Source organism: Heterodontus francisci, chromosome 6 (assembly GCF_036365525.1).
Source record: "Heterodontus francisci isolate sHetFra1 chromosome 6, sHetFra1.hap1, whole genome shotgun sequence".
In the NCBI taxonomy this organism is placed as follows: domain Eukaryota; kingdom Metazoa; phylum Chordata; class Chondrichthyes; order Heterodontiformes; family Heterodontidae; genus Heterodontus; species Heterodontus francisci.
The window spans coordinates 57,761,763-57,788,912 of NC_090376.1; the positions used below are offsets into that span (position 1 = coordinate 57,761,763).

General features: G+C 45.3%; 1 protein-coding gene across 2 annotated transcripts in view; it reads left to right on the plus strand.

The window, feature by feature from the left end:
• The window catches only part of gucy1a2 (guanylate cyclase 1, soluble, alpha 2), a 306,665-nt gene that overhangs the window by 82,851 nt on the left and 196,664 nt on the right, over positions 1–27,150 (plus strand). For both annotated transcript variants that reach the window (XM_068033743.1, XM_068033742.1), the window contains exon 4: positions 6,140–6,858. In XM_068033743.1, coding sequence (XP_067889844.1) covers positions 6,140–6,858 — 719 coding nt within the window. The remainder of the gene's footprint in view (positions 1–6,139; positions 6,859–27,150) is intronic.

A 27,150-nucleotide genomic window follows, 5' to 3' on the forward strand; every position in this document is an offset into this window, starting at 1 on the left:
AATCTAATCTAATCTAATTATAGAAAATGGATTTAATGGTTATGGACATTACTCTGAACTTCTTCCTTATTTGATATCTTTGAAATGGCTCCTAATTCACAGTGTAATTTCTGTCTTGGTTACTCTCCATATACTTTAGCTCCTTTAAAGATTACCTGATTTACATAATTCTTTTGAGACTAAGTTCACTGTTATTGGCAAAATAGTAAATACAGTGAAGACTTATTATGATCATACTCAACTTGTGGACCAACTCGATATTCTTAAATGGGATTATATAATGAATGGATTGGAGCAAAAACAGAGGAAAATAAAATTGAGGAAACTCAAGCAAACCTACCTTTATTAAAGCTGTTTGAATAAAAACTGGACCAAGCTAGAGTTAGGCTGGGTTTATCAACTCATTTGAAAGACACCACCTCTGACAATGTGGCGGTCCCTCAGCACTGCACTGAACTGTCAGCCTGGATTATCTCTGGAGTGGGACTTGAATCTCCTGACTCAGAGGTGAGAGTGCGACCATTGAGCAATGGCTGACACTTCATTTACTGTGCAAAAGGAAGCCATTTGATCCATGATGTCTGTCCAGGAGCTTTGCCAGAGCAATTCAAATATTGTCTCACTGCCCTGCTCTCTTCTCATAGTTCTATATCTTCTTTTGTTTCAGAAGTTTATCTCTTTTTCCTTTAAAATATGGAACAGTCTCTGCACAACTACTCCTTGTGGCAAAGTTCACCATACTCTAACAGCCATCTACTTTAAAAAAAATCCCACCTGGTACTCTGTTTATGGCAACTTCAAATTGATGGCTCTGCATTACTGACTCCCTGAACAAAGTGAAGAGGACGCAACTATTCCCTCTTAAAATTTTTCATAATTTTAATAACTTCTAAATCGCTTCTCAGTGTTCTCAGCTTCTGTGGAAGTAGAGTCAGTGCCTCAAATCTCTACATATAATTACAATTTCTTATCTTAGGCTAACCAGAGTGATACTATGTTGTCTGCTATATTTATGGCTTTATTGTCCTTTCTATTAGGGGGAGCTGAAACCTGTACTCAAAACTCTAAATGTCGCCTAACTATTGCTTTATATAAATTTATCATTACCTCTTTACTCTTGTAATCTATACTGGTTATAAAAAACAAAATGATATTGTTCTTTTAATAGCTTAATCTACCAATGAATCAATATTTGAAAAAGAAAAAACTAAAAGGTTATGAGGAAGTGGCAGTGGAACGGGACTAAATGTATAGTAGTTGGCTGAATGCCTTCCTTTTGTGTTGAGTCTCTAATTTTATTTGGATTTTCAAGGAATTCATGGATAATGTTCCATCTTTTCCAACTTGGTGTAAAACATTACCAGGCGGGAAGAATTGCATGTGTGTAATGGAACTGGTCCAGTTTTCTTTGCGCTCATTTAAGTGGAAGGAAAATCAGGTGTGGGCTGTTTGGCTGTGTGATCCTCCCTGTGCTCTGCCCAGGCAATAAAGATGAAAAGCTACCTAGGTTACCCTGTTTCTCCACTTTGTTCAGCATCTTACAGTTCTGATGGTAAACCTATTTGCGATCAGTGTGTATTGGCTGATGTAATATAAATATTTGAAGAAAATGTAGTATTAACTTATCAGATATATTTTCTGTGAAACTGAATTTAAAGGGTTTAAGGGAAAATCGCTTGTCTGTATTGACTGACCCTCATTAGTTCCAAAACTAAGCAAAAACTTGAAGCTATCTAGTTGACCCCCAGTCTACTTTTCTGAAGCATGTCTGAATTTACAGCACAGATTCACCAGAATGATACTGAGTCTTAGAGGGTCAAATTATGAGGACAGGTTGCATAAACTTGACCTGTATTCCTTTTAGTATAGAAGATTGAGAGATGATCTGATTGAGGTGTTTAAAATGTTAGAATGTTTTGATAGGATAGATACAGAGAAACTATTACCTCTCGTGGGAAAACCAAGAACAAAGGATATAAAATCTGAAATCTGTCTCTGAAATGTCTCCAATGCTTGAATGTCTAATCAATGTGCATGTGTATATTAGTGACCTGAACTCAATGTAGTACTTAAGGTGCGGTCAGATGAAGAGTACGATACGGTTTGAGTATGACTTCCTCGAATTTGTACTATACTGTTTTTAGCTATAGAGTCAAATATTCTGTGTACTTTGTTGATTACTATTTTGCAGTGATTGGGCTTGCTAAGCACTGATTCTACTAAATCTAGATCTCTTTCAACACCACCCAAAATTATCTTGATAACATTCATGGAGTATTTATACATTTTCCCCTAAGTACAGTAGTTTCTACTGACCTGCATTTAATTTAATTTGCTCCTGTTTTGCCTATTTACATATTCTATTAGGAGAGAGTTGTCATTATATTCTGTCATGGGTTGAGAGCGTCTCTGGTATGGCTGGCATTTGCCAATCCGTAATTGCCCTTGAGAAGGTGATGGTGAGCCACTGCCTTGAACTGCTGCTGTCCATGTGGTGTAGGTACACCCACAGTGCTGTTAGGAAGGGAGTTCTAAGATTTTGATCCAGTGACAGTGAAGGAATGTTCCCGTAAACGTGAAGGGTAGGACCAACAAGTCCAGGGAACCCTGGATGTCAAGGGATATAGAAGGTTGGATCAGGACAAAAAGGAGACTTATGGTAGATTTGGAGCGCTGAAAACAGCGGAGGCACTAGAGGAGTATAGAAACTGTAGGGTGGTTACTAAAAAAAGTAATTAGGAGAGCGAAGATGGGACATGAAAAAACTCTGGTGAGCAAGATAAAGGGAAATCCCTAAGGCGTTTTATGTATATTAAGGGCAAGAAGATAACCAGGGAAGAGTAGGGCCCATTAGGGACCAAATTGGCAATGTGTGTGTGGAGTCAGAGGACATAGGTGAGACTTTAAATGATTACTTTTCATCTGTGTTCACTATGGAGAAGGACGATATACATGTTGCGATCAGGGAGGAGGATTGTGATATACTTGAACATACTAGCATTGAAAGGGAGGAAGTATTAGCTGTTTTAGCGAGCTTAAAAGTGGATAAATCCCCAGACCCAGATGAGAGATATCCCAGGCTGTTCTATGAGGCAAGGGAGGAGATAGCAGGGGCTCTGACACAAATTTTCAAATCCTCTCTGGCCACAGGAGAGGTACCAGAGGACTGGAGGACAGTGAATGTGGTACTATTATTCAAGAAGGGTAGCACGGATAAACCAGGTAATTACAGGCCGGTGAGTCTAACATCAGTGGTAGGGAAAATATTGGAAAAAGTTCTGAGGGACAGGATTAATCTCCACTTGGAGAGGCAGGGATTAATCAGGGATAGTCAGCATGGCTTTGTCAGGGGGAGATCATGTCTAACTAACTTGATTGAATTTTTCGAGGTGGTGACTAGATGTGTAGATGAGGGTAAAGCAGTTGATGTAGTCTACATTGACTTCAGTAAGGCTTTTGATAAGGTCCCACATGGGAGATTGGTTAAGAAGGTAAGAGCCCATGGGATTGAGGGCAATTTGGCAAATTGGATCCAAAATTGACTCAGTGGCAGGAGGCAGAGGGTGATGGTCGAGGGCTGTTTTTGCGAGTGGAAGCCTGTGACCAATGGTGTACCGCAAGGATCGGTGCTGGGACCCTTGCTGTTTGTAGTGTATATTAATGATTTAGATGTGAATATAGGAGGTACGATAAGTAAGTTCGCAGATGACACAAAAATTGGTGGTGTAAAAAGTGAGGAGGAAAGCCTTAGATTACAGGATGGTAAGATGGGCAGTGGCAAATGGAATTTAATCCTGAGAACTGTGAGACGATGCATTTTGGGAGGGCAAACAAGGCAAGGGAATATACAACGGATGGTAGGACCCTAGGAAGTACAGAAGGTCAGAGGAATCTTGGTGTACTTGTCCATAGATCACTGGAGGCAGCAGCACAGGTAGATAAGGTGGTTAGGAAGGCATATGGGATACTTGCCTTTATCAGCCGAAGCATAGAATATAAGAGCAGGGAGATTGTGATGGAGCTGTATAAAATGCTAGTTAGGCCACACTATAAGCTAGAGTACTGTGTACAGTTCTGGGCACCACATTATAGGAAGGATGTGATTGCACTAGAGAGGGTGCAGAGGAGATTCACCAGGATGTTGCCTGGGCTGGAGCACTTCAGCTATGAAGAGAGACTGAAAAGGCTAGGGTTGTTTTCCTTAGAGCAGAGAAGGCTGAGGGGGGACATGATTGAGGTATACAAAATTATGAGGGTCATTGATTGGTTAGATAGGAAGAAACATTTTCCCACAGCGGAGGGGTCAATAACTAGGGGCATAGATTTAAGGTAAGGGGCCTGAGGTTTAGAGGGGATTTGAAGAAAAATTTTTTCACCCAGAGGGTGGTTGGAATCTGGAATGCACTGCCATAAGAGGTGCTAGAGGCAGGAACCCTCACAACATTTAAGAAGTATTTAGATGAGCACTTGAAACGCCATAGCATACAAGGCTACGGGCCAAGTGCTGGAAAATGGGATTAGAATAGTTAGGTGCTTGATGGTCTGCATGTACATGATGGGCTGAAGGGCCTGTTTCTGTGCTGTATAACTCTATGACTCTATGGTGATATAGGTCCAAGTCAGGATGATGTGTGACTTGGAGGGGAACACCATGGTGGTGTTCCCATGGCCAGAATTTTATGGCCCCCAAATGAGCGGGCTGGTGGAGGGGGGGAGGAGGAAAGGGGCGTAAAATTGAGTGGGAGGCAGGGGGACCATTCCCAACGCCCTTCCGTCCCCACTGCAATTTTACACAGGGCGGTGGCGGCGAGAAACAACCCGCCCTCGCCAGGCCAGTCAAGGCCCTTAAGTGGCCAATTAACTGCCACTTAAGGGCCTCCTCCCACCACCATGGGTATTTTACCCTCGGCGGCAAGTTGGCAAAAGCCTCAAGAACCCCTTCTTGCGGACGGGGTGGGGGCCCTCCTGATCAGGCAACCTGTTTCACATGGAGGGCCGTCCCCGAAGCCCCAACTGCCCCCAATGCACAACACTCAGTTGTAAGGGCAAGTGACCCCCCCCTTGCCTCGCCAGGGCCTGGCCCATTGTCCCCGGCGGGGCCTTAAAAACTTACCTGTCTTCCGAGGCTGTCCTTCACATCGTTTGCGATGGCTGGGTGTAGTGCTAGCAGTGGCCACCACTCCCACAGGCACTGCTGGGCCTAAGAGCTGCCAGCTCGCTGATAGGCTGGCAGCTCCATTAGGCGGGACTTCCTGCCTCAAGGAGGTGGAAGTCCCGCCTAAGACCAATTAAGGGCCTGGGGAGCGAAAAATCCCGGCCTGGCTCTCCAGGTCCGGCGGAGGTGGGCTCGCCACCGACTTTTTGGCCGGAGGGCGGGGCCGCCCGCCCAATGAAAAATTCCGTTCCATATTTCTGCTGTCCTTGTTCTTCTAGATGGTAGATGTTGTGAGTTTGGAAGGTGCTGTTGAAGGAGGCTTGGCAAGTTGCAAGTATGGTTGACCCATGCAAGTAAACAGATTGGAATTATTTGGCACTTAAAAACAAGTAGCTTTTGGGATGTTGGTTGGTACAGTGGCTTAATGGCCTTTCACATTCTGGACCTGGCTTTGATTCCAGTTCAAAACGATTGGACCAAGGTTTCCAATCTGCCATTGCAAGGATTCTGTGATAGGAGTTTGTGCAGTGCAAGTATGGGGCCACAATTCGTTTAACCACCAACCTCACTGAAAGAGTTCAGAGTAATAATGGGGCGTGGGAAAAAATCACACTGGTGCAGTATGGGCTGTTTACAGAAGCAGGGTTAATTAAGTCACATTGCTGGACTAGTGTCCACATAAGGCATTCCGAGGTAAAGTATAGCTTATTATGCTATATATGGCCTGGGAGTACTTGATGCTGACATTGTATAATGTAAATTGGAATACTGTTACACTTTCCAATGCTGCCATTTGATAAAAATAAGATCACTTCCTTAAAAAAAAATACATAGAGATAAAAGTATTTATGTTGTAAAAGTTGGAATAGTGTGTCATTGAGCTGTTATGCTTATCAGCTTATATATTTTCTTCTGATATGCTACAATACAAAAATGGTATTATTTTGTACTTCTTGTCATGATTTAACCATTTGTTCTTTCTAGGTTTGAAGTTTGAAGAACTGCAAGAAAAATTTGGTGAGGAATTGTTCTGCATCTGTTTTGAAGAAAATGAAAGGGTCCTGCGGGCATTGGGTAGTACGTTACAGGACTTTTTTGGTGGGTTTGATGCTTTGCTGGAACATGCAAGAACATCCAGTAGTAAACAAGATAGGTTTGAATCCCCTTCTTTCCTATGCAAAGATTCAACTGATGGTACTTTGACGCTTCATTACTTTTATCCACAAAAGATTGTTGGATTTGCAATGCCTGGATTGATCAAAGCTGCGGCACAGAAGATCTATCAAATGGAAGTTGCAGTGGAGCAAGTGCTCAATGTCCCTGAAAAGCTGTCCTCAGATGGCACAAACCAGAGTAACTGCCTTACCTTCATTATCAAAGTATACCATGATGCAACTAATATGAAAATACTTCCACAGGGACTAACCCATTCTCCATCTGATCTAAGGATAAGCATCACCACTTTCTGCAGAGTTTTCCCATTCCACTTCATGTTTGATCTGAGTATGTTGATCCTTCAGCTTGGAGAAGGGCTCAGGAAACAACTGAAATCTGAAGCTCATAAGGTCCTGAAATTTCAGGACTGCTTTGAGATAGTTTCTCCAAAGATTTGCTGTAGTTTTCAAAGGATTCTGTCAAAGCTGGCCACACCATTTGTCATTCGAGCCAAGCCAGAGGGAAGCGGACTAGAAAGTCACGACAAAGTAAGTGCAAGGTATTGGATTTCAACCAAGGCTGCCAAGAGGGATAAAATTCCTGAATTTGGAAGTGAAGAAAAAAACTAGATATTTGGCAATTCTGAAATAATATCTTACCTTTCACATATGCACAGCTGTGTGTTGGGCAGTGGTGGAGAGAAAACAATCTTTAGCACACAGGATCAAACTCTTGGCAATCTTGATTTTCGTGTGTGTATTCTTCTCATGTTTCACAGCTGAACAACGTGTTATCTGTTCAATTGTTTTATTTTTCTATCAGCCAAGAGCTTGTAGAAGAACACCACCTTTTCCCTCAGTTACCCTGCTGTGGAGAGTTTGTAACAGGAATTCTTTGCAGGAGAGCCAAGATCTGGGCAGAAGGCAGCTATAACTGGTTATATTAGTCATGTCGTCAACTTATAAACTGCACATTCTCATGTGTTATGCTTGTTTTATATCTTTGTTATGTGGAATTGTCTCATAAATAAGTGCATAGTTATTACAAAAGAGAAGAAACCTTTTATTGAGGGTAAACATAATAATTTCTAGGGTCAGAAGACTATTGAGCCCTTCATTTTTATCTTCCTTTCAACATAGTGCTAATTCACTGATCCCAGCTAAAACATTTCCATAATTGTTGTCTGAGGCTTAGGCTGTAATTTGGCAGAACAATGAACTGGCTCCACAAGATACTGCAGGGCTGATTGATGAATATTATCATCACATGCTCCCTGCTTAGTTTGAACTTGCAAGAAGTGAGATGAAGGGGCTTCTACAGAATGTCATAAGCATGCAGCTATTAAAATTAAAGGGATGTTGCCATTTAAGGATAAATGGAAGCATAGAAAAAAACTTTGTTTTTTCAAAGGTTCAAAAGGATTTTTGATACATTTTCAGCCTCTTTAAAGACTTTGTTGGGGGGAAAAGTGACAACTTGGAATGAAAGGATGGAAAAACCAACGTGAAGGCAAAATAGCTGTAGCCAAGTGATGGAGCAGTAGTGCTCTGGCCCCCTATTAGATGGTTGACAAAGTAGATGTGAGGAAGGTTGCCTTGTTTGGAACTCCAGGGCATCTGCCCAGAAGACTGCAGTGCACCAAACCTGTCAGGAGGTGGCAGCTATACTCAATCCAATCCACGGTACTTGTCTAACATGGCACCAACTATTGGATAAGATGGCGTTTTGTAAGGTAAGACAAACCAACAATACTACACACCTGGTTCATGGCCCAAGATCGCATACCATAAAGTGTTGCCCGGCAATCTGTTTCACCTTTACTGTTTACTCTTGTGAAGCTCTCACATCACATGACAGTTATGGCTATGGAAGGCCATTCAGCCCATCTTAATTCATCCATACAGAGAGATCTTAATGACTCCAATGTAGATGTGATTAGCAATTCACAAAAGGGTTTAAATACCTATTTCATTAACTTCTCCATCAGTCCTGCGAAGATCAAAAATCCATTAAAAGTAACACAGTCCTTAGATGGGCAAGTTCCTCCTGACTTCTTAATCGCATAGCCTTGCAATCTCACTGTTGAACAGAACTTGAAGCATGATGTGTTTATTGCCTGCTTTTACATTATTGAATTCCTGTTTGACATGTCCTTGGAATTTAGAATGAAATACATAGCTGCAGCAAAGGAACAGTTTTTAACCTTTTAAAATTCTATTACTATGAGATGGCCAGCCAACAACAAAATTACAGAGGAAATTGCTTCTGGACACTTGAAGAGGACAGTTCTGAGCACTCAGATGTGAGATAGCAAGAAAGAGGTCACCCATCTAAAGACCACCATTTAACAATTGGGATGAAATACAAATGTAGCCAGTTGTTTCATTGCACTTCACAAAACCAAGCAGCATGAGATCATTTGTATCTGTGAAAAGCCAGCACTATTGCACTAAAATATCCATTTATATTTACAAAATGTTGCTTAACATACAGAAGCCTCACCCTTTTGTAAGTCTAACCTTCCTTCTGTTTTCCCTCCCTACTATATGTTTCTGATTGTGTCTGCTGACATCTTAGGCATGTTGCTTTATTGATTTACTGAATTTGAATCTATGGATTCCTTTTCACTTCTGTGCGATGCCAAGTCTGCCACACTGCCAGCCTGCTCATTGTGGAGATGAGGGAGACGATGAGGAAAAGATCTAAGTCATTTTGAGCTCTAAGCCTCATATAAATGGAACAAATGACCTGCGGGCACCAAATGGTATCCCAATGCAGCTGTCCGCATTTAGCTTGGTCTAACATCGGGAGGCCCAGAGGCTGGAGGTGGTGGGGGATGGACGGTGTTTTTCAGATTGTGGAGGGAAAGCAGTTAGGGGCAGCAGTGGCCTAGATTATTTTTGTAGGGCTTGGAGGAGCAATTCCTTAATAGCTGAAGGAAAAGGTACAATGCTTTGCTGCACCCCTTCCTGGACCTCAGATCTGTCCTTGGAGCGACACAGCGTAACTCTGATTTTCCTCCCAGGGTGAATAAGTCTGGTGCTGAGGATGGGCTGCAATTTATAATGGGATTTGAGTTCATGGACATGGGCAGCCAGCAGCAGCAAGGGAGAATCTAAGCATCTTCCCTTGATGTTCAATGTCATTATTATCACTGAATCCTCTATCATCAACATCCTGGAGGTTACCATTGACCAGAAACTTAAATAGACCAGCCGTATAAATACTGTGGCTACACAAGTTAGGTCAGAGGCTGGGAATACTGTGGCGAGTAACTCACCTCCTGACTCCACAAAGCCTATCCACCATTTACAAGGCACAAGTCAGGAGTGTGATGGAATACTTTTCACTTGCCTGGATGAGTGCAGCTCCAATAACACTCAAGAAACTTGACACCATGCAGGACAAAGCCACAAATTGGTCAGCACCCCATTTACCACCCTAAACATTCACCACTGGTGCACAGTGACAACAATGTGTGCCATCTATAAGATGCACTGCAGCAACTCGTCAAGCCTCCTTCAACAGCACCTTCCAAACCCACGATCCCTACCACCTAGAAGGACAAGGGCAGCAGATGGATGGGAACACCACCACCTGCATGTTCCCTTCCAAATCAGACACCATCCTGACTTAGAACTACATCATCACTCCTTCATTGTTGCTGGGTCAGAAATCTGGAACTCACTTCCTAACAGCACTGTGACTATAGCCACATCACATGGACTGTAGTGTCATAGAGAGATACAGCACTGAAACAGGCCCTTCAGCCCACCAAGTCTGTGCCGACCATCAACCACCCATTTATACTAATCCTACATTAATCCCATATTCCCTACCACATCCCCACAATTCTCCTACCACCTACCTACACTAGGGGCAATTTACAATGGCCAATTTACCTATCAACCTGCAAGTCTTTGGCTGTGGGAGGAAACCAGAGCACCCAGCAGAAACTCATACAGTCACAGGGAGAACTTGCAAACTCCACATAGACAGTACCCAGAACCGAACCCAGATCAGTGGAGCTGTGAGGCTGTGGTGCTAACCACTGTGCCACCCAAGAAGTGGTTCAAGAAGGCAGCACACCACCATATGCATAAGGGCAATTAGGGATGGGTAACTAATGCTGGCCTTGCCCGTGATGCTCACATCCCATGAACAAATAAAAAAAAGCTCTGCTCTGCTGCATTTCCAATGGTGGACTAGGATTTGAAAATTTTGGGACCCAGTTTTTTCAGTAACATATAGATAAATGTAAGCACAACAGGCAGAAATGTTTAATCTTCTGTTTTCTAGCTTCTAGCTATAATATAGCAATAATAAATCACTTTGGACAACTCACCTAGTTATTTTTCAGGCTTGTGGTGAGGTTTGTGTGCATGTAACTGGACCCTGACAAGCTGAAGTTTTTAATACCTGAATGAAGAGAACTGCAGAGGTGATAACTGAACAGGAATGAGTCACATGCTGCTGGAAAACATTTTTCTTCTCACGTTCTTTCTGTGGAACTTGCGTTTCCCCCTGCTGCTCAGTGTGGAACAAATAAAATATTTATTTTTCAGGCTTTGCAGTTCAAATCAAACAGGCCATCTTTACTTTCACTTGTTCAAGGGGCAGGAGCTTCAAACACCTTCGGCTATTGCAGCATGGAGTTGCTATGGCACTGCCATTTTTCTGTTTAATTTTCTCCTTTTTGCCTATAGGTAATGTATCATACTGGGCTAAAGTTCCAGTGGTGCTGACAATTGAACACTCTTTATTGTTGAGGTGAGGAGAGGATTTCACAACCTAGTCTAATTCATTCCTTTATTAATATCTACACACGTACACAGGTCTCATTGGGTAGTAATCAAGATCAAAAACTCCAAGTTATTACCCCAGTGACAATGAGGTCATCTGTAGCCTCTCCATTGCAGCCCTGGTTAAGATCAGCTAATTCAGCAATGTCCTGGGATTGAACCTGAGACCTTCCTAGTCTGTATAGTTCAGTACCATTTCCACATGAACAGTTTGGTAATTCAAATTTTGTATTTTTAATTTAAAAATTATCAAATAATTTGAAAAATGAACCCGCTGCTGATAAACGTGAAGGGTAATTAATCTATCTTTATCTTAATTATGAAAACTAAAGTTGTAGTATGCACATTACTGGCTATTTCATACAAAATAAGACTTCATTCAGGTGATAACTTATCCACTTAAGTTGAACCCCTGGATTCCTCATTTTACTCAGATCTCTGAGTAGGATTGGATTTGTGAGACTTCCTTCATCTTTTGAATAGTTCTATTCATGCAGACTGATTTTACTTCCTCGGCACTTGGTGATATTTATGTTATGTGGAATGAGATATGAGGAAGTGAGTTAAAAAATTGTTCAAAGATTTGCCCTCTGCTACACAGACACCATGGAAAGCATGGACATTTCCATAGCCAGTAATGTGCATACTACAACTTTAGTTTTCATAATTAATTGGGGATTTTGTGATTTCCCTCCTTGAACCCCTCCACCACTCTACCTGCCTCTCCTCTTTAAGATTGTTTTTAAAACACACCTCTTTGACTAAGTTTTTTGTTGCTGCTAATATTCCCTTCCTTGACTCAGTGTCCATTTTTGTTTAGTTACACCTCTTATGAAGTGCCTTGGGATGTTTTTCTATGTTAAGGGTGCGATCTGAATGCAAGTTGTTATTGCATTGTCAAGTCCTGTTCTCCTATCACTTCTGTGCTCGTTGACCAACATTGGCTCCGAGTCAAGCAATGCCTTGAATTTAAAATTCTCATCCTTGTTTTCAAATCCTTTCAGGGTCTCTCCCCTCCCTATCTCCGTAATCTCCTCCAGTCCCACAAGCCTCCAGGATATCTGAGCTCCTATAATTCTGGCCTCTTGTGCATCCCTGATTTTAATCTCTCCACCATTGGTGGCTGTGCCTTCAGTTGCCTCGGCCCCAAGCTCTGTAATAACCTCCACCTCTCCACCTCGCCTTCCTCCTTTAAGGCACTCCTTAAAACCTACCTCTTTGACCAATCTTTTGGTCATCTGACCTAATATCTCCTTTTGTGGCTCTGTGTCATACTTTGTTTTATAATGTTCCTGTGAAGGGCCTTGGGACGTTTTATTGTGTTAAAGGTGCTATATAAATTTAAGTTGTTGTTGGGTTGACTCTTGCTGGTTTCATTGGAACCAAACGTCTTCCAGCGAATTGCCCAAGTGGATATTCTTCACATGTCAGCTTGAGCTGTGAGTATTGGCTGGCTGCCTGACTAGGGAGGGCATTGGACATGTGCAATCTTGTCTTCTTCCAACATTTGTGTGAACTTTCCAACAGGAGTCACTGGATAGCAATCAGCTGCAGGGTCCTTTCCCTATCCAAAGGTTGCTCAGGCCAATTACAGTGTCCTATTGCTCCCTTGGCTAAGATCAACTAACTTGGCACTGACTAGCAATTGAGCCGTTAACCTTCCAACACACTGGGCAGGATCTTCCTGTGGACTTTGGGACCAAAATGGAGGTCCGAATCCCGCATTTCCCAAAAGCCAGACCTGGGCATGATTTTTCCAGAAGTGGCAGGTAGGCTCCTGATGCTGCTGGCAGTACAAAGAACAGTACAGCACAGGAACAAGCCATTCGGCCCTCCAAGCCTGCGCCGATCTTGATGCCTGCCGAAACTAACACCTTCAGCACTTCCAGGGCCCATATCCCTCTATTCCCTTCTTATTCATATATTTGTCAAGATGTCTCTTAAATGTCGCTATCGTATCTGCTTCCACCACCTCCCCTGGCAGCAAGTTCCAGGCACTCACCACCCTCTGTGTAAAAAAACTTGCCTCGCACATCCCCTCTAAACTTTGTCCCTCGCACCTTAAACTTATGTCCCCTAGTAACTGACTCTTCCACCCTGGGAAAAAGTTTCTGACTATCCACTCTTTCCATGCTGCTCATAACTTTGTAAACCTCTATGATGTCGCCCCTCCACCTCCGTCATTCCAGTGAAAACAATCCGAGTTTTTCCAACCTCTCCTCATAGCTAATGCCCTCCAGACCAGGCAACATCCTGGTAAACCTCTTCTGTACCCTCTCCAAAGCCTCCACATCCTTCTGGTAGTGTGGCGACCAGAATTGCATGCAATATTCTAAGTGTGGCCTAACTAAGGTTCTGTACAGCTGCAACATGACTTGCCAATTTTTATACTCTGTGGCCCAACCGATGAAGGCAAGCATGCCGAATGCCTTCTTGACTACCTTATCCACCTGCGTTGCCACTTTCAGTGACCTATGGACCTGTACGCCCAGATCTCTCTGCCTGTCAATACTGCTAAGGGTTCTGCCATTTACTGTATACTTCCCACCTGTATTAGATCTTCCAAAATGCATTACCCCACATTTGTCCGGATTAAACTCCATCTGCCATTTCTCCGCCCAAGTCTCCAACCGATCTATATCCTGCTGTATCCTCTGACAATCCTCATCATTATCCGCAACTCCACCAACCTTTGTGTTGGCCGCAAACTTACTAATCAGACCAGCTACATTTTCCTCCAAATCATTTATATATACTACAAACCGCAAAGGTCCCAGCACTGATCCCTGCGGAACACCACTATTCACATCCCTTCATTCAGAAAAACACCCATCCACTGTTACCCTCTGTCTTCTGTGACTGAGCCAGTTCTGTATCCATCTTGCCAGCTCACCTCTGATCCCGTGTGACTTCACCTTTTGCACCAGTCTGCCATGCGGGACCTTGTCAAAGACTTTACTAAAGTCCATATAGACAACATCCACTGCCCTTCCCTCATCAATCATCTTCGTCACTTCCTCAAAAAACTCAATCAAATTAGTAAGACACGACCTCCCCTTCACAAAACCATGCTGTCTCTCGCTAATACATAATCAGAGGACCGGCAGCTCTAGAGCCATGGCAGCCCCACCAGGAGGGATGGGTGCTGCTGAGGCAGGTAGGAGACCGTCTCAAAATGGAGGTACCTTTGGAGCTTTAACAATGAATGAATATTGCTGAAAATAGAGACAAATCGAAGCTTTTTGTCTTGCATTCATCAGGACAATCTGCAAGCATACCAATATAAGGGGAAGCAACAACTTCATACTGTATGAGAAGAGAGCCCTGATTCATTGGCAAGTGAACTCTGATTGGTAGAGGCATTGCCATGGAGAATGCACCAGTTTATGGTGATTGATGTTAACTGTCAAGATTTGTTTGAAATTTAAACCAGGAAATTTGACATTAATTGGTCAAGGCATTGCCCTGAGGAATGAAACAGTGAATGGCTGTCACTTATTTTGTTTAGCTGAAACAAGTGCAATGTGTGTACATGTTCTTTCTGTCTACAGAGAACAGGGCCCTATGTATTAATATATGTGACAAATGCTCCACTCTGCGAGCCCGACTGACATTCTTAAATTGGTTGTCAGTGTAATTCTTCGCAAATGTTGTCCAATTATGGAATCGCATCCAATGTTGGACATTGTGTTTTGAGTTTTGCAAGCGCAAGCTGGTTGGGGAAGGCCTGTACTTTGACCATTGTGAACAATGGAAGGGACATGTTGTTTGATACGATTCTGTCAGTCTTTGGGACGTACGGCCTATATACCTAGCATCACACTGGCATTGATGCGATAGATGTGATTCTGCGATTGGACAACATTTGCTAAACAATCCTCAGTGTGCTAAGAATTATGCTGACAACCAATTTAAGATTGTCAGTAGGGCTCGCAGTGTGGTGCATTTGCGCGTACTAGTAGCTACGTATATTAATACACAGGGCTCTGTTCTTTGCAGACAGAAAGAACATGTACACACATAGCACCTGTTTCAGCTGAACAAAATAAGTGACAGCCATTCGCTAGTTCATTCCTCAGGGCAATGCCTTGACCAATCAGTGTCAAGCTGCCTGGTTTAAATTTCAAATAAAGCTTGACAGTTAACTGTCAGTCACCATAAACTGGTGCATTGTCCATTGCAATGCCTCTACCAATCAGAGTTCACTTGCCAACGAATCCAGGACTCTCTTCTCCTACAGTATGAAGCTGTTGCTTCCCCTTACATTGGTATTCTTGCGGATTGTCCTGATGAGTGCAAGACGAAAGGCTTTGACAACATGTCTCTATTTTCAGCAGTACTCAAGGTTTGTACTACCAAATGACTAATTAATAAATAACTATTTAAGGAGGGGGAGGCTGTAGGTCCTGCTCATGGGAGGGAAACCCGTCTGTTTGCTTTGTTGGGGTTGTGGGGGCATCCTTTGAGGCCTGCGGCCCCCTCTTTGGGGGATGGAGCCTCTGGCTCTGAGGGTCCCCCAACCTGCTGCAGAGCGGCCACCTCCATTAAGCTGGCGGCCTCCACACGCGGCAGGGGGTCATTACGGTGGGCCCTCTAAATTGCCCCTAATTGGGGCCTTAAATATTTAAATTGGCTGTCTGTCTTCATTCAGCAGGTGGCTGATCCATGTCACTGCCGCCCATGGCTCCCCACTATTTTGCTGGCCGTACTACACCCCAACCCCCGCCTCCATGCCCGACACCTCGGCCCAGGAAATTTCAGCCTGAGTCAGGAAGGGAGCTCTAGTATATATATTTCTAAAATATCTTTCAAATAAGCAGTAATTAACAATAAAGTAAATTGGAGAGAATGGAATGCAGCAGCATTGGAAAGGCTTCATGGTCAGATATAAACAAACCACCCACCACTGCCTGTAAATAATCAGGTTTATTTTAGATGGGACGTAAATGCAGATAATGATCGTGCAATGAGTTGCCATAGCACCAAAAGAAAGAACCTATGAGATTTTTGCAAGCTTACGTAGCCGTATTTCCCAATGATCTAATAAAAGGTTTTACCAATAAATTTGAGGCATTTGAATTTTGAGAATAACATTACATTTTTAATTTTAATTATATAAATAATAGAGTGCCCAAATGTAACTAAAGCCCAAACAAGACAAATACTTCAAAATAGCTCTCCTTTAGAATTTGTGAAGGTAAAGTATCACAGCTTTGAGATAAATTGATCAGCATTCTATTCAGGAAAGGCACTGAAGCTAGCATAATGGTATATTCTTAGCAATCTTTAAAGATTTTTTCACTGTACAGTGTATTTGAAAAATACTGCTACAATGGAAGCTAGAGAATGCAAGTCAGATCAAAGAACAACATTTCTATCTATGGTGCCTCTTCAATATCATTATATGGCAGAGGTGTCAGACATTCCCAATAGCAGCAGTCCAGATATTTGAGCACAACTCCAAGCTGACACTCCAGTGCTGCACTGTCAGTAGCACGTCTTTTGTATGAGATGTTAAACCAAAGCCCTATCTTGCCCCTCACGAGGATATAAAAGATCCCAGGATATTTATTTTGAGGATGAGCAGGGGCATTATCCATGCTACAACACTGGCATCTACCTGTCAATGTGGAAAATTGCCCAAAGCCAATCCAGCCAATTACCATCCCATCAGTCTACTATTGATCATCAGCAAAGTGATGGAAGGTGCTGTCGACAGTGCTATCAAGTGTCACTTTGATGCTCAGTTTGGGTTCTACGAGGGCCTTTGGCTCCAGACCTCATTACAGCCTTGGTCCAAACATGGACAAAAGAGCTGAATTTCAGAGGTGAGGTTAGAGTGACTGACCTTGACATCAAGGCGGCATTTGACCGAGCGTGGCATCAAGGAGCCTGAGCATAATTGAAGTCAATGGGAATCGGGCAAACTCTCCACTGGTTGGAGTCATACATAGCACAAAGGAAGATGGTTGTGGTAGTTGGAGGCCAAACATCTCAGCTTCAGGCCATCAGTGCAGGAGCTCCTCTGAGTCGTGTCCTAGGCCCAGGCATCTTCAGTCTCCTCATCAGTGACCTTCCCTCCATCATAAGATCAGAAGTGGGGATGTTCACTGATGATTGCATAGTGTTCTGTACCACACATGACTCCTCAAATACTGAAGCAGTCCATGTCCACATCTGGCAAGACCTGGACAACATTCAGGCTTAGGCTGATAAGTGGCAAGTAACATTCACGTCACAGAAGTGCCAGGCAATGACTATCCCCAACAAGAGAGAATCTAAACATCTCCCTTTGACGTTCAACAGCATTACCATTGCTGAATCGCTCACTATCAACATCCTGAGTGTTACCATTGACCAGGAACTTAACTGGACCAACCATATAAATACTGTGGCTAGAAGAGTAGGCCAGAGGCTGGGAATTCTGCGGTGAGTATCTCACCCCCTGACTCCCCAAAGCCTGTCCACTATCTACAGGGCACAAGTCAGGAGTGTAATGGAATACTTAACTCCGCACTTGCCTGGTTGAATGCAGCTTCAATAACACTCAAGAAGCTCAACACCATCCAGGACAAAGCAGCCTGCCTGATGGCCACCCATCCACCACCTTAAACATTCACTCCCTCTACCACTGGCGCACAGAGGCAGCAGTTTGACCATCTACAAAATGCGCTGCAGCAACCTGCCGAGCCTCCTTTGACTGCACCTTCCAAACCCACGACCTCTACCACCTAGAACAGGAGGGTCCAACCTTTTTGTGTGGGGGCCACATTACAATTTTGGTCTACATAGGTGGCTGGTGAGCAAATTTCAGAAAGGTAAAGGCATTAAAAATGTATCTTGCTGTTAATCAAAGCAACAAATTTGCATTTTTGTGAAGAAGCTTTAAATGAGAAGACTAATTTATGACTTACTTTCTCTCTCCCCTTTCTGTGTCTATCTTTTTCCCTCTCTCTTTCTCTTCCCTCTCTCTGTGTCTCTCCTCCCTCTCTCTGTGTCTCTCCTCCCTCTCTCTGTGTGCCTCTCCCCCTCTTGCTGTCTCTCTCCTCCCTCTGTATCTCTCCCTATGCTCTCTCTCTCTCTGTCTCTCCCCACACTCTCTGTGTCTCTCTCCCCTCTCTGTGTCTCTCTTCCCTCTCTCTCTGACTCTCCCCCCTCTCTGACACTCCATCTCTGTGACTTTACCCCGCGCTCTGTGTCTTCCCCTCTCTGTGTCTTCCCCTCTCTCTCTGTGTTACGCCCCTCCCGTGTCTCTCCTCTCTCTCTCTCTCTGTCTCTCCCTCCTCTCTGTGTCTCTTCCCCACCCCTTGTCTCTCCCCCCCCTCTCTGTGTCTCACCTCTCCCTCTCCCTCTGTCTCTCTCCAACCTCTCTCTGTGCCTCTCTCCCCCTCTCTCTCTGCGACTCTCCCCCCTCTCTCTCTGCGACTCTCCCCCCTCTCTCTCTGCGACTCTCCCCCCTCTCTCTGTATCTCCCCCCCTCTCTCTCTCTCCTCCCTCTTTCTCTCCCTCTCTATGTCTCCCCCTGGTCACTCTCTGTGTCTTTCCCTCCAATCTGTATCTCGCCTCTCTCTCTCTCTCTCAGCCTCTCTCTGTATCTCTCTTCCCTCTCTCCCCATGTCTCTCTTCCCCCTCTCTCTCTGTCTTTCTTTCCCCCTCTCTCTCTGTGTCTCTCTCCCTCTCCCCTGTCTGTGTCTCTCTCTCCCTGCTCTCTGTGTGTGTCTCGCTCTCTCTGTTTGTCTTCCCATTCTCTCTCTCTGGCTCCCCATTTCCTGCTGAAATGCTTGTCTCAGTGAGTTGAAGCTTTTTCTTTTGTTATTCATTTGTGGGATGCGGGCATGCTGGTTAGGTCAGCATTTATTGCTCATCCCTGCCCTTGACAACTGAGTGGCTTGCTAGGCCATTTCAGCGGGCAGTTAAGAGTCGACCACATTGCTGTGGGTCTGGAATCACATGTAGGCCAGACTAGATAAAGACAGCAGATTTCCTTCTCTAAAGGACAATCAATGATAGCTTCACGGCACCATTACTGCGACTAGCTTTCAATTCCAGATTTTTATTAATTAGTTGAATTTAAATTCCACCAGCTGCCATGGTGGGATTTGAACCCATGTCCCCAGGACATTAGCCGGGACCTCTGGATCACTGTGCCACCATCTCATCTTCGCTGGATTCCCTCAGGTCCAGGGGGTCATCAATTGCAACCATGTAGCCATGAAGGCACTGACAGACCAGCCAGCCAGATTCCTGAACAGAAAGGGTGACCGTTCATTGAACATCCAGCTGGCCTGTCACCACAGGAAATGAATTTTGCAGGTCTGTGCCCGGTTCCTGGCCAGCTACCATGACTCCTTTTATCTTGTGAGAGTCCCTCTCAGGCCCAAATCCAGACTCTGTGGGTGGCTTCTGGTGAAGAAGGGTTATCCCCTAAGGAAGTGGCTGCTGCCCCCTGTTCGAGACCCAGACACGGATGGGGAGAGGCGCTACAACCAGAGCCATCTCCTAACCTGGACCTGCATTCAATAGGTCATTGGCATCTGGAGGATGCGCTTCCATTGCCTTGACCAATTGGGTGGTGCCCTCCAATACGAGCCAGCCAGAGTGCCCTGTACTGTGGTTGCCTGCTCCACCCTGCACAACATGACACTGGAAAGAGGCCTGGAGATGGATGAAGAGGGTGAGCTAAAACACCACTCCACCTTGGAGGATGACTTAGAGGAGGAAGAAGGGGAGGAGGAAGGGTCAGCTCCATTAGGTGACCATGTCCAGACAGCATAAGTCATCACCCGGCCATGCTGTTGCAGACCTCAGGGTGAACTGCAGGCTGGCTTGGCAGCAAGGGCCATGCTAATTCAGCAGCGTTTCATCTGATCTCCCCTGAGACCTTGTGGCTGATGATCCCACAACTCACCTTCCAGCATACAGAGTTATTTTACTGCTATGACTCTTAACTGCGAGGTCCCACTGGCAGCCGTGAACATGCAAATAGAGGATTCCTCCATCCACCATTGTCCAATATCACAAAGCATAGGCACATAACATTCATCAGGCCCCACATCCCTGCTAACCACCCCACATTCCGACATCCCCCTTTGGAGATGAGACAACAACAACACACTTGTCAGAGTAGTGAAATAAAGTTATATTGTAAGGCAAGAGACAGTACAGACAGAGGTAGACAACAGCACTCAAGTGACCCATTAAGTGACTTCAATGACGCGGCACTTTACCTTCCCTAACACTTCTGCTGGTTGCTCCCCCTGTGGCAGAGGATGAGGTGAAAGCAGCCTGTTCCCTATTCTCTGCCAATGGCTGACATGCCTTTGGCTTCAGTCCTCATCTTGGAGGTGCCCATGGAGTCTCCTCCACAGCTGCCATGCTTGTGTCATGCATGGGGCTATCTCTGTCACAGGGCCCTGGCACACAGGTGGCTCCTGAGTCGGAGGGGATGACGGGTCAAAGGGTAATGCCGGTGTCCCCTGAGGTGCGGCCCCTTCGACTGCCACTAGGATCGCGTCAGCCCTTTCCTGGAGCCCTTGGATGCTGGAAGTGGCCACTGACTGGGACACAGCTGGCATCCACTCTGAGCACCTTAGCTCCATCAGCAACACTGAACGGTCAGTGCTACAGAGAGTTTCACTCTGCCTGTGCATATCAGCACGCTGCTCCTGCACCCACTCAGAGTGTTGCTGTATTTGGTTCTCCAAAAGGTTGCCCAATCTCTCAGTGGAGAAGCTCATGAGATTGAATCCCTGAGTCATGACAGAGTACATGTGCTGCATGGACTCCTGCATTGCCTGCGCACAGTTCCTCAGGGCCTCAGGAAACTCTGACAAACAGGAACATATCTGTCTCTAGCTCTCAAGGAAGGCTCTCCTTGTCTGTTGCACATGAGGCTCAGCATCTTTGCCCAGCAAGGCATTGCTGTGTCTGTCCTCCGTTCTCCAAGGGGGACTGCCCACTGCACATAGGTGTCTTTACCTGTCTTGCAATCTCCTACCGAATGCCTCGATGGCACCCTGGTGATCTCCAGTGTTGCCTCCTCCACTGCTGTCAGTGTGTGGAGCTGGGCCACTCCACCTTCTGTTTTAGCCATCTCCCCCTCTCCTCCTGCAGGATGAGAGGAGAGAGATTCATGAGTAGGTTGCCCTCCCTCATCTTTTCCAGCATGATACACACATGGGCTGATGTTCCCCTCAGTGATGTCCCGATCAGAATGTCGCCCTGTACGTGAGGGTGGCTGCATCTCAGTCCAGATATCATTGACTTACTCTGACAATGTAAGGGAAAATTCTGGACATTGCGTGAGGTCAGCTTGCATGCAATCTGTTGCCTAGAGATTTGGTGCCCAATGAGCTGGCTGCCACTGGCCACTCGTCTTTTCTGCACCAGACCCAGGTCCTTCGAGTGGGTCCCCATCTGCTGACCTCTGTGGCCACCTCCATCCACACACTCTTGGTCTCGCAAGGCCAGGAAGAAAAGTTCCTTCCTCTCGTATCTTGTACCAATGAGTGTCTCCAGGGAGGCATCAGAGAAATGGGGTGCTGCCCAGGGATTCCCACAGAGTCCCTCTGATCTCCCTGATACTGCATCACTGAAGGCAATGGCAAGCCCAGTCATGGCTCCCACTTGCCTTTTAGGATTGCCCTCAGCAACCAGTTCCTGTCTCCAGGACACTTCTGGCACCTCTAATTGGGTGCTGGACTTGCACCCAGGCCAATTCAGTGACTTCCGTTTAAAAATAGCACTGCATCAGCAGCATGGGGTTGTGACCCTTAAATGTTCCGGGCATTCAGTTTCCGACCCTGTTATGAAAATCATAGAATCATAGAAAGTTTACAGCACAGAAAGAGGCCACTTGGCCAATCATGTCTGCGCCGGCCAAAAAACGAGCCATCCAGCCTAATTCCACCTACCAGTATTTGATCCATCGCCCTGCAGGTTATGACACTTGAGGTGCATATCCAGACACCTTTTAAAGGAGTTGAGGGTTTCTGCCTCTACTACCCTTTCAGGCAATGAGTTCCAGACCCTCATTACCCTCTGGGTGAAAAAGTTTTTCCGCATCTCCCCTCTAATCTTTCCACCAATCACTTAAAATCTATGCCCCCTAGTCACTGACCTTTCTGCTAAGGTCCTTCACATCCACTGTCCCCCGGCCCTAACTTCCCTAGTAAGCCACAGATGGATCTTGCTCACTAATTTTTTGTTTTTTAATGGAATGTATTTTGTGTTGAATGTTTTGAATCATTTCTTTAAATGTTTCCCACTTTTTTACTGACATACTTTTTGGTCTATTTACCCAATCAAGCTAAGCCAGCTCTCCCCTCATACCCATGTAATTGGTTTTGTTTAAGTTTAAGATTCTTGTTTTGGACACTGAGACTTAATATGAAATTCAATTGTATTATGATCACTTTTTCCCAAAAGATCATTTATCATGAAATTAATAACTAACCCTGTCACATTACATGATACTGGGGCTAAAATAGCTTTGTCCCTAGTTGGTTCCACAACATATTGTTCTTGGAAACTGTCACAAAAGCATTCTACAAACTCATCATCCAGACTTTTTTTTTTATTCGTTTCATGGGTTGTGGGCCTCGCTGGCAAGGCCAGCATTTATTGCCCATACCTAATTGCCCTGGAGAAGGTGGTGGTGAATTGTCTTCTTGAACCACTGATGTCCATTTGGTGCTGGTACACCCACAGTACTGTTAGGGACGGAGTTCCAGGATTTTGATCCAGTGACTGCGAAGGAATGGTGATATATTTCCAAGTCAGGATGGTGTCTGGCTTGGAGAAGAACTTGCAGGTGGTGGTGTTCCCATGCATCTGCTACCTTTGTCCTTCTAGATGGGAAGAGGTTGTGGGTTTGGAAGATGCTGTCGAAGGAGGCGTGGTGAGTTTCTGCAGGGCATCTTGTATATGAAACACACTGCTGCCACTGTCTGTCAGTGGTGAAGGAAGTGAATATTTAAGGTGGTGGATGGGCTCCTTTTTCCTAGATGGTGTCGAGCTTCCTGAACCTTGTTGGATGTTCTCATACAGGCAAGTGGAGAATATTCCATCACATTCCTAACTTGTGCCTTGTAGATGGTGGACAGGCTTTGGGGAGTCAGGAGGTGGGTTACTCGGTGCAGAATTCCCAGCCTCTGACCTGCTCTTGTAGCCACACTATTTATGTGGGTGCTCCAGTTCAGTTTCTGGTCAATAGTAACCCACAGGATGTTGATAGTTGGGGATTCAGCGATGGTAATGCCGTTGAATGTCAAGGGGAGATGGTTAGATTCTCTTTTGTTGGAGATGGTCATTACCACGTACTTGTGTAGCATGAATGTTACTTGCTACTTATTAGCCCAAGCCCGAATGTTGTCCAGGTCTTGCTGCATGTGGCCATGGACTGTTTGTGTCTGAGGAGTTGTGAATGGTGCTGAACATTGTGCAATCATCAGAGAACATCCCCACTTCTGACCTTATGATGAAGAGAAGGTCATTGATGAAGCAGCTGAAGATGGTTGGGCTTAGGACACTGCCACGAGGAACTCCTGCAGCAATGTCCTGGGACTGAGATGATTGGCATCCAACAACCATAAACATCTTCCTTTGTGCTAGGTATGACTCCAAGCAGTGTAGAGTTTTCCCCTGATTCCCATTGACTTCAATTTTGCTCAGGCTTCTTGATGCCATACTCGGTCAAATGCTGCCTCGATATCAAGGTCAATCACTCTCACCTCACCCTACCTTTGCCAATGTGATTTGTCCAGTCTACATGAAGATTAAAGTGACCCATGATTATTACATTGCCTTTGTTACAAACTTTAATTATTTCTTGCTTAATGCTGGGTCCAATGGTATAACTACTGTTAGTAGGGCCTATAAACTATTCCCATCAGTGTTTTCTGATCCTTGTTATTCCTAATCTCCATGCCGACAGCTTCTACTTCCTGATCTTCTGAGCCAAGATCCTTTCTTACTACTGTCCTTATGTTATCCTTTATTATACTCGTCCTTTTCCATTCTGCCTGTCTTTTCAAATATTGTATACCCTGGAATATTTATTTCCCAACCTTGGTCACCTTGCAACCATGGGCTGAATTTTGCGCCGCCCCAGTGTGTCGGATGGTGGCGTGGAGGCGGAGAAAATTGAGCGGCAGGCTCCGGGAGGCCTATCCGCCCTGCTCCCACCTCTGGACAAGTTTACGGTGTCAGGCGGGGAGTGGGAAATGGCCCGCCTGCCCGAGGCCAATCAAGGCCACTTAAGGGCCCTCGTCCACCTCCATGGGTATTTTACCCATGGCAAGCGGGTGTGCTGGGGACGTGAAAGGCCGCCCAGCAATAGCTGCCGGCCTTTCTGCGCCCCGGGGGGGGGGGGGGGTGGGCATGGCAGTCAGGCACAGGGTGCCCGATTGAGGGCTGCCCCCGCCTCCCAACCCACCCCAGGACCCAAGACACCCCCCTCCCCTCAAACGACCACTCCAGCCTCACCAGGGAAGGACCAATCCCACTGGTGAGGCATGCCCCTAATCACCTTCCCTCCTCGATCCATGGTGTCGGCTGGGCTGCAGTCCCAGCAGTGGCCACCACTCCCAGTGGCGTTGCTGGCACTAAGAGCTGCCGGCCCACTGATTGGCCGGCAGCTCATTGAGGCGGGACCTCCTCCCTCAAGTGGATGGAAGTCCTGCCTCGGGACAATTAAAGCCCGGGGACCTGTAAAATACGGGACGTAAAATACGGATCCCCGGGCTAGGCGCAAGCGGGTTCACCACCGACTTTCACGTCGGAGTCCGGCTCTCGTTCATCCACCATAAAATTCTGGTCCATGTCTTTGTAATGGCCGTTATATCAAATGCATTTATTTCTATTTGTGCCACTAGTTCATCTATCTTGTTACGAATGCTTTGTACATTCAGATAAAAAGGCTTTAGTTTTATTGTTTTACTACTATTCTTTACATGGCCCTTATTTGCTGATGCACTGCTACCATTAAACACTCGATCCCTTCCTGTCCCACTCATGGATGCCCAGTTTTGAGCTGCCAGATCTGTTCCGGATCTATCCCATTTAGCACAGTGGTGTTGATACATAACATGATGGAGGGTGTCCTCAGTGTGATGACAGGTCTTTGTCTCCACAAGGAATGTGTGGTGGTGACTCCTATCAACACTTTCATAAACAGATACATCTGCGACAGCTAGCTTGGTGAGAATTAGGTCAAGTAGGTTTTTCCCTTGTACTGGTTCTCATAACACCTGCTGCAAGCCCAGTCTGGAAGCTATGTCCTCAGGGCTTGGTCAGTAGTGGTGCTACCGAGCCAGTCTTGATGCTGGACATTGACATTCTCCATCCAGAGTAGATTCTGTGTCCTTACTGCCCGCATTGCCTCTTCCAAGTGGTGTTTGACATCATGGAGTACAGATTGATCAGCTGAGGGAGGGTGGTAGGTGATAATCGGCAGGAGGTTCCCTTGCCCTTATTGAACTTGATGTCATGAAACTTCATGGGATCCAGAGTCAATGTTCAGTCCCAGGGCCACTCTCTCCTGACTGTATATCACTGCCATGTCTAGTGAACCAGTCCTGCTGGTGGGGCAGGACATACCCCGAAATGATGATGGAGTAGTTTGAGATATAGGCTGATAGGTATGATCCTGAGTATGATGGGTAAAATGTTGGAAAAGGTTATAAGAGACAGGATTTATAATCATCTTGAAAAGAATAAGTACATTAGAGATAGTCAGCACGGTCTTGTGACGGGTAGGTCGTGCCTCACAAACCTTATTGAGTTTTTCGAGAAGGTGACCAAACAGGTGGATGAGCGTAAAGCAGTGGATGTGGTGTATATGGATTTCAGTAAGGCGTTTGATAAGGTTCCCCACGGTAGGCTATTGCAGAAAATACGGAAGTATGGGGTTGAAGGTGATTTAGAGCTTTGGATCAGAAATTGGCTAGCTGAAAGAAGACAGAGGGTGGTGGTTGATGGCAAATGTTCATCCTGGAGTTTAGTTACTAGTGGTGTACCGCAAGGATCTGTTTTGGGGCCACTGCTGTTTGTCATTTTTATAAATGACCTGGAAGAGGGTGTAGAAGGGTGGGTTAGTAAATTTGCAGATGACACTAAGGTCGGTGGAGTTGTGGATAGTGCCGAAGGATGTTGTCGGGTACAGAGAGACATAGATAGGCTGCAGAGCTGGGCTGAGAGATGGCAAATGGAGTTTAATGCGGAAAAGTGTGAGGTGATTCACTTTGGAAGGAGTAACAGGAATGCAGAGTACTGGGCTAATGGGAGGATTCTTGGTACTGTAGATGAACAGAGAGATCTTGGTGTCCAGGTGCATAAATCCCTGAAGGTTGCTAACCAGGTTAATAGGGCTGTTAAGAAGGCATATGGTGTGTTAGCTTTTATTAGTAGGGGGGTCGAGTTTCGGAGCCACGAGGTCATGCTGCAGCTGTACAAAACTCTGGTGAGACCGCACCTGGAGTATTGCGTGCAGTTCTGGTCACCGCATTATAGGAAGGATGTGGAAGCTATGGAAAGGGTGCAGAGGAGATTTACTAGGATGTTGCCTGGTATGGAGGGAAGGTCTTACGAGGAAAGGCTGAGGGACTTGAGGTTGTTTTCGTTGGAGAGAAGGAGGAGGAGAGGTGACTTAATAGAGACATATAAGATAATCAGAGGGTTAGATAGGGTGGATAGTGAGCGTCTTTTTCCTCGGATGGTGATGGCAAACACGAGGGGACATAGCTTCAAGTTGAGGGGTGATAGATATCGGACAGATGTGAGAGGTAGTTTCTTTACTCAGAGAGTAGTAAGGGCGTGGAACGCCCTGCCTGCAGCAGTAGTAGATTCGCCAACTTTAAGGGCATTTAAGTGGACATTGGATAGACACATGGATGAAAATGGAATAGTGTAGGTCAGATGGTTTCACAGGTCGGCGCAACATCGAGGGCCGAAGGGCCTGTACTGCGCTGTAATGTTCTAAATTCTAAATTCTAAATGACTGTATTAGGCCATTGCTTAACTAGTCGGTAAGATAGCTCT